The sequence below is a fragment of the Pundamilia nyererei genome, unplaced genomic scaffold, assembly GCF_000239375.1.
Source record: "Pundamilia nyererei isolate P.nyererei 1_Seehausen unplaced genomic scaffold, PunNye1.0 scaffold00035, whole genome shotgun sequence".
In the NCBI taxonomy this organism is placed as follows: domain Eukaryota; kingdom Metazoa; phylum Chordata; class Actinopteri; order Cichliformes; family Cichlidae; genus Pundamilia; species Pundamilia nyererei.
Genome location: NW_005187436.1, coordinates 4,328,592 through 4,340,700, shown reverse-complemented (window position 1 = coordinate 4,340,700; position 12,109 = coordinate 4,328,592). Strand labels below are relative to the sequence as shown.

General features: G+C 42.0%; 2 protein-coding genes across 2 annotated transcripts in view; one reads left to right on the top strand and one right to left on the bottom strand.

The window, feature by feature from the left end:
• Positions 1–932, bottom strand: part of pnpla2 (patatin-like phospholipase domain containing 2) — a 7,081-nt gene extending 6,149 nt beyond the window's left edge. The window contains exon 1 of the mRNA XM_005730112.1: positions 438–932. Within this exon, the coding sequence (XP_005730169.1) occupies positions 438–624 (187 nt within the window). The 5' untranslated portion in view covers positions 625–932. The remainder of the gene's footprint in view (positions 1–437) is intronic.
• Positions 933–3,266: 2,334 nt separating this feature from the next.
• Positions 3,267–12,109, top strand: part of pidd1 (p53-induced death domain protein 1) — a 16,066-nt gene continuing 7,223 nt past the window's right edge. The window contains exons 1-14 of the mRNA XM_005730111.2: positions 3,267–4,278; positions 4,459–4,872; positions 4,984–5,136; positions 5,251–5,302; positions 5,421–5,622; positions 6,772–6,921; positions 7,034–7,207; positions 7,291–7,438; positions 7,526–7,661; positions 7,744–7,894; positions 8,055–8,178; positions 9,138–9,253; positions 11,166–11,273; positions 11,472–11,668. Of these exons, the coding sequence (XP_005730168.1) occupies positions 3,702–4,278; positions 4,459–4,872; positions 4,984–5,136; positions 5,251–5,302; positions 5,421–5,622; positions 6,772–6,921; positions 7,034–7,207; positions 7,291–7,438; positions 7,526–7,661; positions 7,744–7,894; positions 8,055–8,178; positions 9,138–9,253; positions 11,166–11,273; positions 11,472–11,668 (2,702 nt within the window). The 5' untranslated portion in view covers positions 3,267–3,701. The remainder of the gene's footprint in view (positions 4,279–4,458; positions 4,873–4,983; positions 5,137–5,250; positions 5,303–5,420; positions 5,623–6,771; positions 6,922–7,033; positions 7,208–7,290; positions 7,439–7,525; positions 7,662–7,743; positions 7,895–8,054; positions 8,179–9,137; positions 9,254–11,165; positions 11,274–11,471; positions 11,669–12,109) is intronic.

The following is a 12,109-nucleotide window of genomic DNA, read 5'->3' as shown; positions in this document are numbered from 1 at the left end:
TATAATTATGCTTTTAATATATATATAATTAAAAGCATGCCAAATTTTAGCAATACTCCAATATTACATTCATAGTCCTTGGGAAGGTCGTGTAGTATACAACAAAATAGACACAAATACATTCACAATCGGTTTTTACATGCGCAGCATCGGATAAGGGGACTTGCTCGGGTAACAGGCGATACATTTAAAGCAAGAATTAGAAGATTGATGACAATCCTGTTACAAAACATCCTCTCTTCCTCAGAAGATGGTTATCACTTTTGAGTTGCACCACTGAGCTGATGAGCGTGAGGATGGCCTCAATGCCACTCTGTTTCAATTTCATGCTACATCATTTTCTTATCCCGCTCATTTCAAGCTATAACGCATAGTTACATGCAATAACTCCTACATAGTACTCGAGCTTAGTAATCTAAGACCCAAAAGATACTTGCCGAGACATACTCCAGTGACCAGAGCAGTGGCGGTGAGAGCTCCAGCAGATGCACCGTATATGTGCCGGGCGTTCTGGACCAGAAAGGGAGCCTGCTCCTGCAGGCAGCTAGCCACGCCAATGTGGTAGATACCAAGGAAGCCGCAGCCGGCGAAAGAGATGTTCCACGGGGAGTCCAGTGGAAACATCCTGCCAGGGCGGTCCACAGCTGTGGACTCCAGTGGGGCTAAGGTCGCTGGAACACGATACGACTGAGTTTACGCAGATACCAACTTATAAAAACTTGCTAACAGTCTGCTTCTAGAGCCTGTTCATAACTTAATGTCGGTCTCCTGTTTTGGTTAAGCCTAAGTCAGATTTTCCCTTGCAGGTAGCGCCGAAACAGTCAGACTGTTTAAAAATGCCTTCACGGTAAAAAAGTAAGAAAGCTGTAATTACAAGCAGCCCTGGACTGGTTAATATACCGACGCAGTAGACCACGGGGACTTGTTGTGATTTCATGAAGTACTGGCGTGAGGAGGGCGTAGAGCGAACCCGGCTGGCCAATCATCAACGACACCGCAAATTCTAGTTCACCAATCACAACCGAGAAAGATACTAAAGCGACCAATCACACTCTGCGTCGTTGAAACACCCGGAAAGTCACAGAGCGGTCACACGCGTCTTCTCTGACAGCTGTCAAAAGTTCGTCCCCAGACGGAGCAAGGCGTTTTGTTTTGTCCTTTCTATATTTGTCTATCTGTTTATGTTTTTTCGTTGTCAGGAAAACATGTCCTGACAACTATGAGGATTTTCTTCAACGATTGGTGTTATCGCTCGGAAGGTGTATTGATTTCCTGTTATGCAATATTGGCAAAATAAACCAGATTATCCCCCCCCCCCCCACCACCACCACCACCATCCATCCACACACACACACGCGCGCAGGGAGGTATCGCCACAAAATAGTAAACATTGGTACAAGTTGAAATGGTAGTAGGGTTTCGCAACATACAGTAATGAAGTCCCAAATCTCTTGCGCCTGAAGTACACCCAGCAATAACACTGAAATGTTTTTCTGCAACACTTCACAGAAATAGATTGCAAATAGTCACTGCTGTGGGAACTGATTCAGATTCTGTTCGGGACACCATGATTTCTCCGGGGAGCATGCCCTATTATGAGCTAGAGCTGATTCTTTTTAAAAAATGATAACTGGATCACAAATTGTTCTTGGGCAGTCCAGACCTCCTAGGGCACGCTTGGACTCACAAAAAATGGACTGAGAAAGCCACTAAAAAACAACAACAAAAGAATACAGGAGGTGACACTTTTTTCTGACCGAGTATTATGTTCTGATCACTCTGACTCTACCACCTTTGACCTTCGGCATAATTTATCTTAGTCAAACAAATACTTTTACACTTTAAAGCAAATTTTCCACATGACCTTTTGACATAATTTCCTCATCGACATATTGATTTCTGGACTTATCACTGAAAAAATGGACAACACAGTTAAAAACAAGTAGCACGTTTGAGGACGAATGATGACAGTGTAGAAGCTAAAGGTCCTTTAGAGCTATTTTCTATATAAAAAATATATTTATTTATAAACATACATATATATTAAATATCATATGTTATGGCTGTTTTGTGTATGCCAGAATAACTGCAGACTGAAAATATTACTTTTAAGTAACATTTGTCAGTAAGTTAAAAGTAACAATTTTGGTATGTGTATAATTTATATGAATATGTTAACTGTAAGTTAATGCAAATATTAAATCAGGAACTCAATGCATTAGGCATGTATACATGGTCAAGACAACATGCTCTTCAAACCAAGCATGAGAATTAGGAATAAAGGTGATTTAAATAACTTCAAAAGCGCACGGTTGTTGGGGCCAGACAGGCATGCCTGAGTAATTCAGAAACTGTTGATCTGCTGGGTTTTTTCCACAGGCCATCTCTGGGGCTTACAGAGAATAGTCTGAAAATAAGAAACTATCCAGTGATCTGGGTGAAAATGTCATTTTGATACCAGAGGTCAAGAAGTCAAAGTCAAAGTCAAAGTCAGCTTTATTGTCAATTCTGCCACATGTACAGGACATACAGAGAATAGAAACTACGTTACTCTCAATCCCTAGAAAGAATGGCCATACCACTTTGATCTGATATGAAGGCAAAAATAGCTCAAATACTTAAGCTAAGGTATATATACGAGCATCTCTGAAAAATACAAGAACGCTTGGATCCATTGGAGGTATCAAAGATTCAGGCTAGTGGTGGTGTAAAGTTGTATGGGATTTTGTCTTAGGACACTTTGGGCTCCTTACTACCAACTGAGCATCATTTAAACACCACAGCCTGCTGATGGAATCTTTCAGCAGGATAACACACCATGCCACAAAGCTCAAATCATCTTAAACTGGTTTCTTAAACATGACAATGAGTTCACTGTACTTAAATTACCTCCACAGTCACTGGTAATTTTACCAATTTAAAAAATAATTTTACAATTATTTCATTAATCGTATCATTACGTTCGCGTTTAAAATTGTTCATAGCATGAAACATCTGAAAATAGTGTTTATGGGTGGACATCATCACACTAACGCCTACAGCAATAAAATGATCTCAACAGCGCCGCCCGATGGACAAAGGGGGACTAACATCACTGCACACGTTGCTAAAACGACAGTCCCGCTCTCTGCTGAAACTTTGGCGGCGCCACCATCAAGGCGCTCGTTGTGATACACAAGAGCTACCGAAGGGGCGGGCTTCTAGAATTAAACGGAAAATGTCGATTTGACTCCTCCTATCTTCCGTCGCCAGATCTTGTGAACAAAACAAACGAACAACAGTGACGCAGAGCCCTCTTTTTAAAAAGCAATCTTGTTTCCGGAAGTAGCGATAAAGAGTTAAGAAACCAGACTCCTTTGTTACACGTTAGTAATCTAATAACGTTGCGTTAAGTCGTACACAGCTCTGGTAAATTAAAGCGAATACTAAGAGCTCCACCGTAGTGAGCGGATATTTTTTAATTAGCATTTTTGTTCTTAATTATAGCTATGGCCATAACTAATAACGTTTAGCTTCGTAGTGGTTAGATTAAACTAATTCAGAACTTGTGCCACACATAAACTGTTCGTCCCTTCTCATGGGAGCCTCTTAGCTCCGTCTGGGTGTAATGACATGACCTGTACATAACAAATGTTATGCGGGGAGAAATTCTCAGGAAAGTACTGGGCGAGGGGCAAGTCAGCTAACAGACTGTGTGTTCAATGGACAGAGGCAGCGAAGACGACGCGCCTCCCGATGAAGATTGTGGATGCCATGCAGCCAGCACGGAAGACGGAGAGGTGGAGGTTACACCTGCATGCAGCCTTTCAGGTGGAGTTGCAGAAATTTTGGCCCACGGAATCTGGGGACTTTTGAATCAGGAACAGGAGAGGATGACTGGCCCCACTATGTTTGGAGAGCAGGGAGATGTTGTTGATCCCCCCTCTGTGTCTCCCATCAGCCTTATGGATACCTGTGCTCCCTCTATATCCACCCTTCCCTCCTGCTCATACTCCTCCAGCCGTCACACCGACTTTTCCTCCTCATCTTCTTCTCCCTTGTCCTTGTCTCCACCCTTGCCTCCTTCTGTGGAGCTTTCAGCTGTGTTGACTGATACAAGATTGACCCTGGATGTGTACCGGGGAGGTGCAGCTGCATTGCCCCTCCTTTGGGAGTCCATCCCGGGGCAGCTGAAGGGCCTTCAGTACCTGAGGCTGGGCTCTGAGGAAAAAGTAGGGCTGGATGGTGCACTGGATGTCCTGTCCCATCTGACAAAGCTACGATCACTGGCTATTCGGGGTACTTTTTTCATAAATTTATTTCAGTGTCATCTGCTTGTCACCATACGTGTTTCATTGCATTTTAGTTGTTGCCTTTAGTTAAGTTAAACTATGTAATACTGTGTCATAGAATGATAATTCTTCTGTGATTCTCTGTCGTTTTCTTCTGCTCTAATTGCATTTTTGTTTCTAACTTAAGGACACTGTTTACATGACTCAAGAGGTGACCCCCTGCCTGGCCTCCTCACCACCTTACCAGCATCTGTTTCCTTACTTTCCCATCTGGTGCACCTGGATCTCTCCTTCAACCAGCTCTCCTGTTTACCATCCTGTCTGCTTAGCCTTTCCATGTTGTCCTCGTTGCTCCTCTGTCACAACCACCTCTCGGCTTTGCCCTCTGATATAAGCCAGCTTTCCTCCCTCACCTACCTCTCCCTCCTGGGGAATGAGCTGGTGTCTCTCCCCCCGGGTCTGGGTCTACTGAAAGCACTACAGACTCTGGATGTGTCAAATAACCTCCTCCAGGAGCTACCTGACGAAATTGGTTCACTGGAGGAGCTTGTTAAGCTGGAATTGTCCCAGAACAAGCTAAAGCAGCTACCAGAGAGCATGGGTAAGGGCATAAGGGTGAGTGGGTGTGTCTAGTGAAAAATCACTTAATGTAAGATAAATTGGTTCCGGAGCAATTCAAAAAGAGTAACATTGTCTTTTTTTTGTTGCCCAGGTTCTCTCCTTTCACTCAGGGAACTTGTCATCTACAGCAATGACCTCCGTCTGATCCCACTCTGTCTGAACAAACTGCCTCTGCTTAAAATAGACGTCCGTGACAATCCCCTGGGACGACCTCCAACTCCTCCTCCTCTCTCTCCTACACCTGGTGAACAGAGAAAAACAGGAGCTTAAAATCGATTAGAGCTCAATGTATTTTGATCCTGAACATGCAGTGCTGAACTTTGTTTTTAGCATATTAACTGTGTTTTTTTCTCACCAGATGAAGCAGAAACAAAACTCCCAGAATTGCACATTGGGTTTAATCAGCACAGGTACAGTGTCACTCATAGCAAGCTCATATTTTCTCATTCTTTGAAATAATACTGTTAGTTAAATTGATACAAGCTATATTAAAAAAAAAAAAGGTTTGATGCTCCTTTTGCTCTTTAGTTTCTGCATTTCGTCTGCCGGGTGTCACGTGTTCCTCCCAGGGGGCGCTGAGCTGGTGTTCCCCCCAGGATGCATAGTGACAGCCACAAAACTGGCCTGGGCCGAGAAGAGGCCACAGCGAAAGTGGGTACAGCTGGAGGAGCATGAGATCCTTCTTAGTCATCCGCTGGAACTTCGTCCTCATGGAGTCACATTTTTAAAGGTATTTTAAAGCGTATAGGAACACTCCATAACTATTTAGTTATCATGATTTGGTAGTTTGTGATTTGGGGCTGTGGAGAAACCGAACTTTACCTCTGTTTACATATTTGTTTAGAACCTTAGTTATTTACGCACTCGGGTAAACATGACCAACCTAGTTCTTTTGTAATATTAGTTATACAGTCATCAGCCACTTTATTCGTTTCACCTTGTTAGTACCAGGTTTGACCCCCTGCCTTAATTCTTCATGGCATACATTCAGCACAGTATTATACATTTTGGTACAAATTGACACAATAGCATCACACAGTTGCTGCAGATTTGTTGGCTGCACATCGATGATTCGAATCTCCCGCTCCACCACATCCTAAAGATGCTCTACTGGATTTAGATCTGGTGACTGTGGAGGCCATTTGAGTACAGTGAGTTCTTTGTCATATCCAAGAAACCAGTTGCTGGAAGCAGGAATCAGAAAATTGGTACACTGTGTTCATAAAGAGATTAGTCAGCAGTAAGACTTATGTAGGCTGTGGTGTTCAAATGATGCTTACTTGGTAGTAAGTTGCCCAAAGTTTACCAAGAAAAGAATCCCAAAAAACTCATCAGACCAGGCAATGTTTTTCCAGTCTTCCACTGTCCAATTTTGGTGAGCTGGTACAATTGTATTCTCAGTTTCCTGTTCTTAGCTGTGAGGTGTGGCACCCGATGTGGTCTTCCACTGCTGCTAACCATCTGCTTCAAGGTTTAATGTGTTGTTCATTCAGAGATGTTCTTCTGCATACTTGGTTGTAACGAGTAGATATTTGAATTACTGTTTCCTTCATATCAGCTCAAAGGAGTGTGGCTGTTCTCCTCTGGCCTCTGATATCAGTAAGGGATTGAGCAGGTGTACCTAATGAAGTGGCTGGTGAATGTATGTATCAAACCCTGGGCCATTTCTCTATGTTTGTTTGCACGTTAGGTTAGCAGGTGCCATAGGTGTGGATGTGAGGTAGATAATGGGCTTAAAATGCACAAAATAAAGCACTGTATGAATGTGTGAATGTGACTAGTAACTTGAGTGGTTTCCATCAAATATTTGCTATTTCCTATCTGTTTCTTTCTTGCACTTGCATGAGATAAATGCATCTCACCTCTAAAATGCTTACAGCCTGTGGAGGTATGTGTGCCATATCACCGGACGAAAAGAAAGGAGGTGGTGGTGCGGACGTTTGATGGACAGTCATGGAGTACTTTGCCCACTGAGCTAAGGAGAGGAAGTGAGAGCCATAGCAGTCGCCCTGGGGGACGTCCAGCCAGGGTAACCCATAAAACATGCTACTGCAAATGGATATTATTACAATTATTTTTTTGTCTTGGACAAACAGTATTACTATATTAGTGGTGAAACTGGCTTCTTTTTGTACCTTTAGCTGGCATGCTGCTCAGTGAACCACTTTTCTTGGTTTATGGCCGTGTCTCGCCCAGTAAAGGACAGCTGCTCTGTCACACCAGCCGGAGGCTTACTGGTGTCAAGTGCTGATCCTGGAGTAAAGCTTCACTTTCCTCCGGATTCCACAGTGGAGACTCGCACCATCACTTTACAGGTCAGCTAGCAGCAGTACCTACACATGATTGACATCACTGTTCTTGTCTGGTCTGCAAGACTTTGGTGTTTCCTGATTTGCAGGTGTTGCAGGTGTCTATGTCAGACGTGCAGGTGCTGTGCGGTGATCCTCAGGCCAGAGTCAGCCCCCTGCTTTGTCTCTCCCAGACTCCCAGTATGCATTTTCTACAGCCAATCAAAGTGCAGATTCCCCTGCCATCTGGTGTCACCGGTACATTAGGCCCTCCTGATGCTCACACATGTGTGTAATAACACATTAAATTAGTGTGTATTAATGTTTTTCTCCCTTTCTTTGCAGGCCATGAAGTTGATATGTCCTGTTTGCATCTGCTCCATGGAGATCCCACTGCCCAAACCTGGACTGACATCACAGCACAAGTCTCTCTCTATGTTACCCATTTGTATGCCATTTTCTACATTACGCATTTCTCCTGGTAAGGGTCAGCTCTATATCACCATAAAGCACTTTTGAAATGTAATTTACAGTGTAGGATTATAATGTGTGTACCACTACAGGTACTGGCTCTGGTATACTACACAGCGCTGCGTCAGTGGGGCGGTCAGGAAGATCTACCAGAGGTTAAAACAGTTCAAAGTCCAGTTCCTGGTCCTCCAGAGGAAGACTGATCCTTCACAGGTTCTGCTGCAGTGCTTACCTTCTAACAAGGTTTGTGGTGATTTTTTTTTTCCTGCGTTGTCACTGTGCACAGAGTCAGCCACTGTGGTTGGTGTCATAGCCTTGGTAGTGTATGACTTTGAACTGATTTGTTTCTGGTGTAAACTGCATGCTCAGGTGCTAAGCAATGGTTGTGGTGTTTCCTGCACAGGTAGAGAGCAGAATGCAGTCTTTGACAGAACAATATGATGGACCCCAGCCTTCAGACCTGTGTGACCTGCTGGAAGGAGAGCAGTTCTTTGCTGGCTTTGAAAGAGGCTTAGAAATCAGCACAGGTATGAAGCCTTAGAGAAACTTGTTTGAGGTTGATTTGGAGTTTTTATCAAATCTACTGTACTGATCACATGGTCGCCACTGCTCACGCAGTGAGCTAAACTGGCAACCCTGATACAGATAAGTGGAAGAAGATGGATGGATGGTGTTTTTATATCATTAGTGAACAGAGCAGACTATACCATTATGGCATTTTCTCCTCTGAACTGTATTGTCAGCCAGGGTAACCAATCTAAGGGAGAAATCCCGTCGTCCTTCAGCACGTGTGGGGTGAAGTTGCCAGATATAGGAATCACAACCAAGATTTACATAATATTTGCAGCACATTCATAGATAACTATGTAATCAGATCAAAAAGCTTCATTTCTATGTTGCAATGGTTTCAGACTCAATATTTCATAGTTTGCTTTGGGCTTGGGTTAGGTCCTCTGTTCACTGTTTCACCTTCTGTGTGCATTTATTCTTCTCCTCTGCTCCCCTCCCTGCTTGTCACAGTGAAACAGACACATAGGAGCAAAGAAGGGGAGAAGAGGAACAGTTAAAACATGGCTCAAAATAACACAACCTATTTTGTTGCTGTAAAAATTTTTTTACCACCAAAGCGCTAAACCTTTTTAAATGTTTTGTTTGTGATGACATTTTCATTAACTTAAAGGTTACTTTTCCCCAGGAATACAATGTCGCTGTGTTTTTGAAATCGCGATTTGAAAATTAACTACTAGATTTGCACACGATAAACAGGACAAAGGTCATTTTAAAGGAGAATCAATTATCTTCTTGGACAAAAATTAAATATGTGTTTAAACCTATACAGATGATTCTTTTAAGGATTTAATCAATGCCAGGAGAAGGACTTTAGCTTGTTTGTCTTTTCTTCCGAGGTCTTATGATGTGCGGTTGTGTAATGATTGGCCTGACATAACTTTTTGTCTCACACTGATATTTCCCTGTTTTTTTCCAGATAGACCAGACTGTGTGGGGGGAAGACTCTGTTTCGAGTTTTACTCCAGCCTGAAGAATCTGAAGGAAGTGTATATCTGTTCAGCACAGGGTCAGAAGGGACCAGTGAGGGGGCAGGTAAGTCATAGACCCCTACCCCCCCACCACCACCACCACCATGCACACACTGTCTGCTTTATATTTAACTAGGAAAGCACATTTTTTTAAACTCACAGGCTTGCATGCAAATATAGTATATAAGAAAAAAACGGACTTTTCACAGTATAAATGAGCTTGAAGGTCACATCTGTGAAAGTGCCATCATGCACTTTATCCTTTAACAAGCTTGTGCAGCAATTTCTACATGATGGGACCAGATGTGACCTACACTATTTTACAGGTTAAAACAATTCTATAATATTTACTGCTGTGATTTTTGTGATCCTGTCTTAGTGGTGTTGATTCAGTCCTGTGGTTTCTTTTTATTGTATTTTAGCTCATCATTTTCCTGTATGCTACATTGGAGCTGGAAAAAAATATTAGTTGCACCTTTCAAAACACTGCAGGTCCAGTCCTGGTAGCTCAGAATTGAATCAAAACTTGTGGTCAAGAGTTTTAGTCTATAGCAAAAGCTGAACACTTAATGTGAGGTATGGATTTTTAAGATAGCACAACATTACATACATACACCCCACATACCTTTAAATCTGTTGGTTTAAAAAAATGTGTGGAAGCACATGGGAATTGATATAATTTCTCTATGAATGGCCTCAGAAGACCCCACTCTGTTAAAAGTAGACAGCTGAATGACCTTACTTTTGGGGAGACGAAGGTAAAGTAAATACTAAAAAAGATACACATTCTCTTGAGGCATATATCAACTTCTCAGTACTTCTCAGATGTCCCATGGCTTAGTTCAGAGATAATAAATCTCTTTTCACATGTTTTCTTTAGAGCAACATGAAGCCAAAGATAGCAAGAAAGTAGTTATCCCCAAATGTGTGTGGGAGGTGAGGTGTGCCTGATTTGCTTCACTGATATCGATCTGTGTGTCCTTTGTGCCAGGTACCTATTTAGGTGGACCTATAAATCCAAATTTTAAGCCTGACAGCTGAGATTTGTCAGAAGACTACACTTTCTTTAAAAATGGTTCTTTTACAGCTTGTACCTTCTTAGGATACCTAAAACAGTTGATTGAAAACTAATGAAATTCTCTGTTGCAATTGCTCACCATTAGAATATTAGATATTGGTGGTCTCTCTCCCATTATTTCCTAATGGATGTAGTGCAGTTTTTATGGAAAGGGGAATAAAAAGGAAAAAGCCTTCTGTTTTAGTTCCTTCTAGTAAACTCACTGGTGCTTCCTGTGTGCTTGTATATGTCTGGATAATGTCTGTTATGAGTAAGATATCCAAGGAGAAGACTTGTGCTCCTCGCATGGTGAATAAGCGAACATTTTTAACAGAGGCATCTACGTGGAGAACTGGTTTATTGACAAAGATCTGTCCTCGTTAGCTTTACTCTGTGGAGCTCACATGGGAATGCCGTAGTACCCTACTCAATCTTTACTGGCAACCCAACGAACATCAGTCTGGAACTGCAAGCGTGTTAGACAGAGAATTACACACTTCACCCACTTCACAATGATAATAAAGAATCGCATCAGTTTCGGCGTGGCAATAAAGAAACTCTTCCTCGCTGCCCTGCGGTGTGCTTGCTCCATTATTTGAGGGCAATTTTGGTTTAACTCAATAAACCGTGGACCCTGGGCTATCAATTTAAAGGAATTGTTATTCTAAACTGGAAACAGTGTAATCCAGCCTGTTTTTCCAAGGAACCACAGAGCGACCAACAACATAAAACTGTTCTCAAGGGCTGATATATAATACTTCTTGCCCAATGGAGTTTGTGTCTAAAGGAGATTAATTCCTAATAAATGTTCTTGTTGATTATAATGAATCACATTTAAAAAGGTAAATGTGCTTTGTGTGTTTTATGGTTAAACAGGTTTTGGACAACACTGATAATATGCTCTGCACCTCTGTTACAGGTGTCCTTTTATAGAGGGGAGATTCCTAGCAACCTGCCAGAGGAAGTAGCCAGAAAGAGGAAAGGACTCGACAGCCAGTGGCTTACAACTTTACCTCTAAGACTTCCTGTCAGTTGAAGAGATGGATCCTATTTTATTCTTATCTTAAAAGATGTTATTGCATGTAAAATGTTCTGTCTATATACATTATTATTAGTTTCTAAACTAGACTCTTGTTAGTACAGAAAAATGTTTTCTAAGCATTATTTCAGAGGAGGCTTTCTCCCTATGGCTCTAAAGGGACCACTTTCTTTATTGTTCTTGTAGGCTCTAAACTCAGAGAACACTTTCATCATGGAGGAGGTCGAGTATCCTCCTCTGAACCTGGGTGACCCTGAGAGTGGCTACCTGACAGAAGCCAACCTGCTGTCCATCTCTCTTCAGATAGCACAAGACTGGCGTGTTATTGGCCTCAATCTGGGCTTGAGCTATCAAGAACTGGAACGCATCCAGTACAAGAACAGGTAGGACTGAACAATCATGTTCAGTTAGAATTACTTAAGTGAAGACATTTGGCTTTTCCACGTGGAAGCTGCACATTTCAGTCGAGCTTGAAGGTGTTGATTTTAAATCAGTAATGTCAAATACATTTTTTAATGTTTTATGAACCTCCAAATAAGTCAGTAACTACTCTCAACTTTTAGGTGAGTGAATGAAGTGATAATCAGTGGTGCTCAAAAATACCCCTGAATGACAGAGTAGGAAATTCACTAGAGGGTTACCCAAGCAACCTCATTCTGAAATCTCTGTGATGTGCTCTGAGTGGATAGTTTTCTATGCAAAAGAAGTGTGTGTGAAAACATTACTCTATCTATCTATCTATCTATCTATCTATCTATCTATCTATCTATCTATCTATCTATCTATCTATCTATCTATCTATCTATCTATCTATCTATCTATCT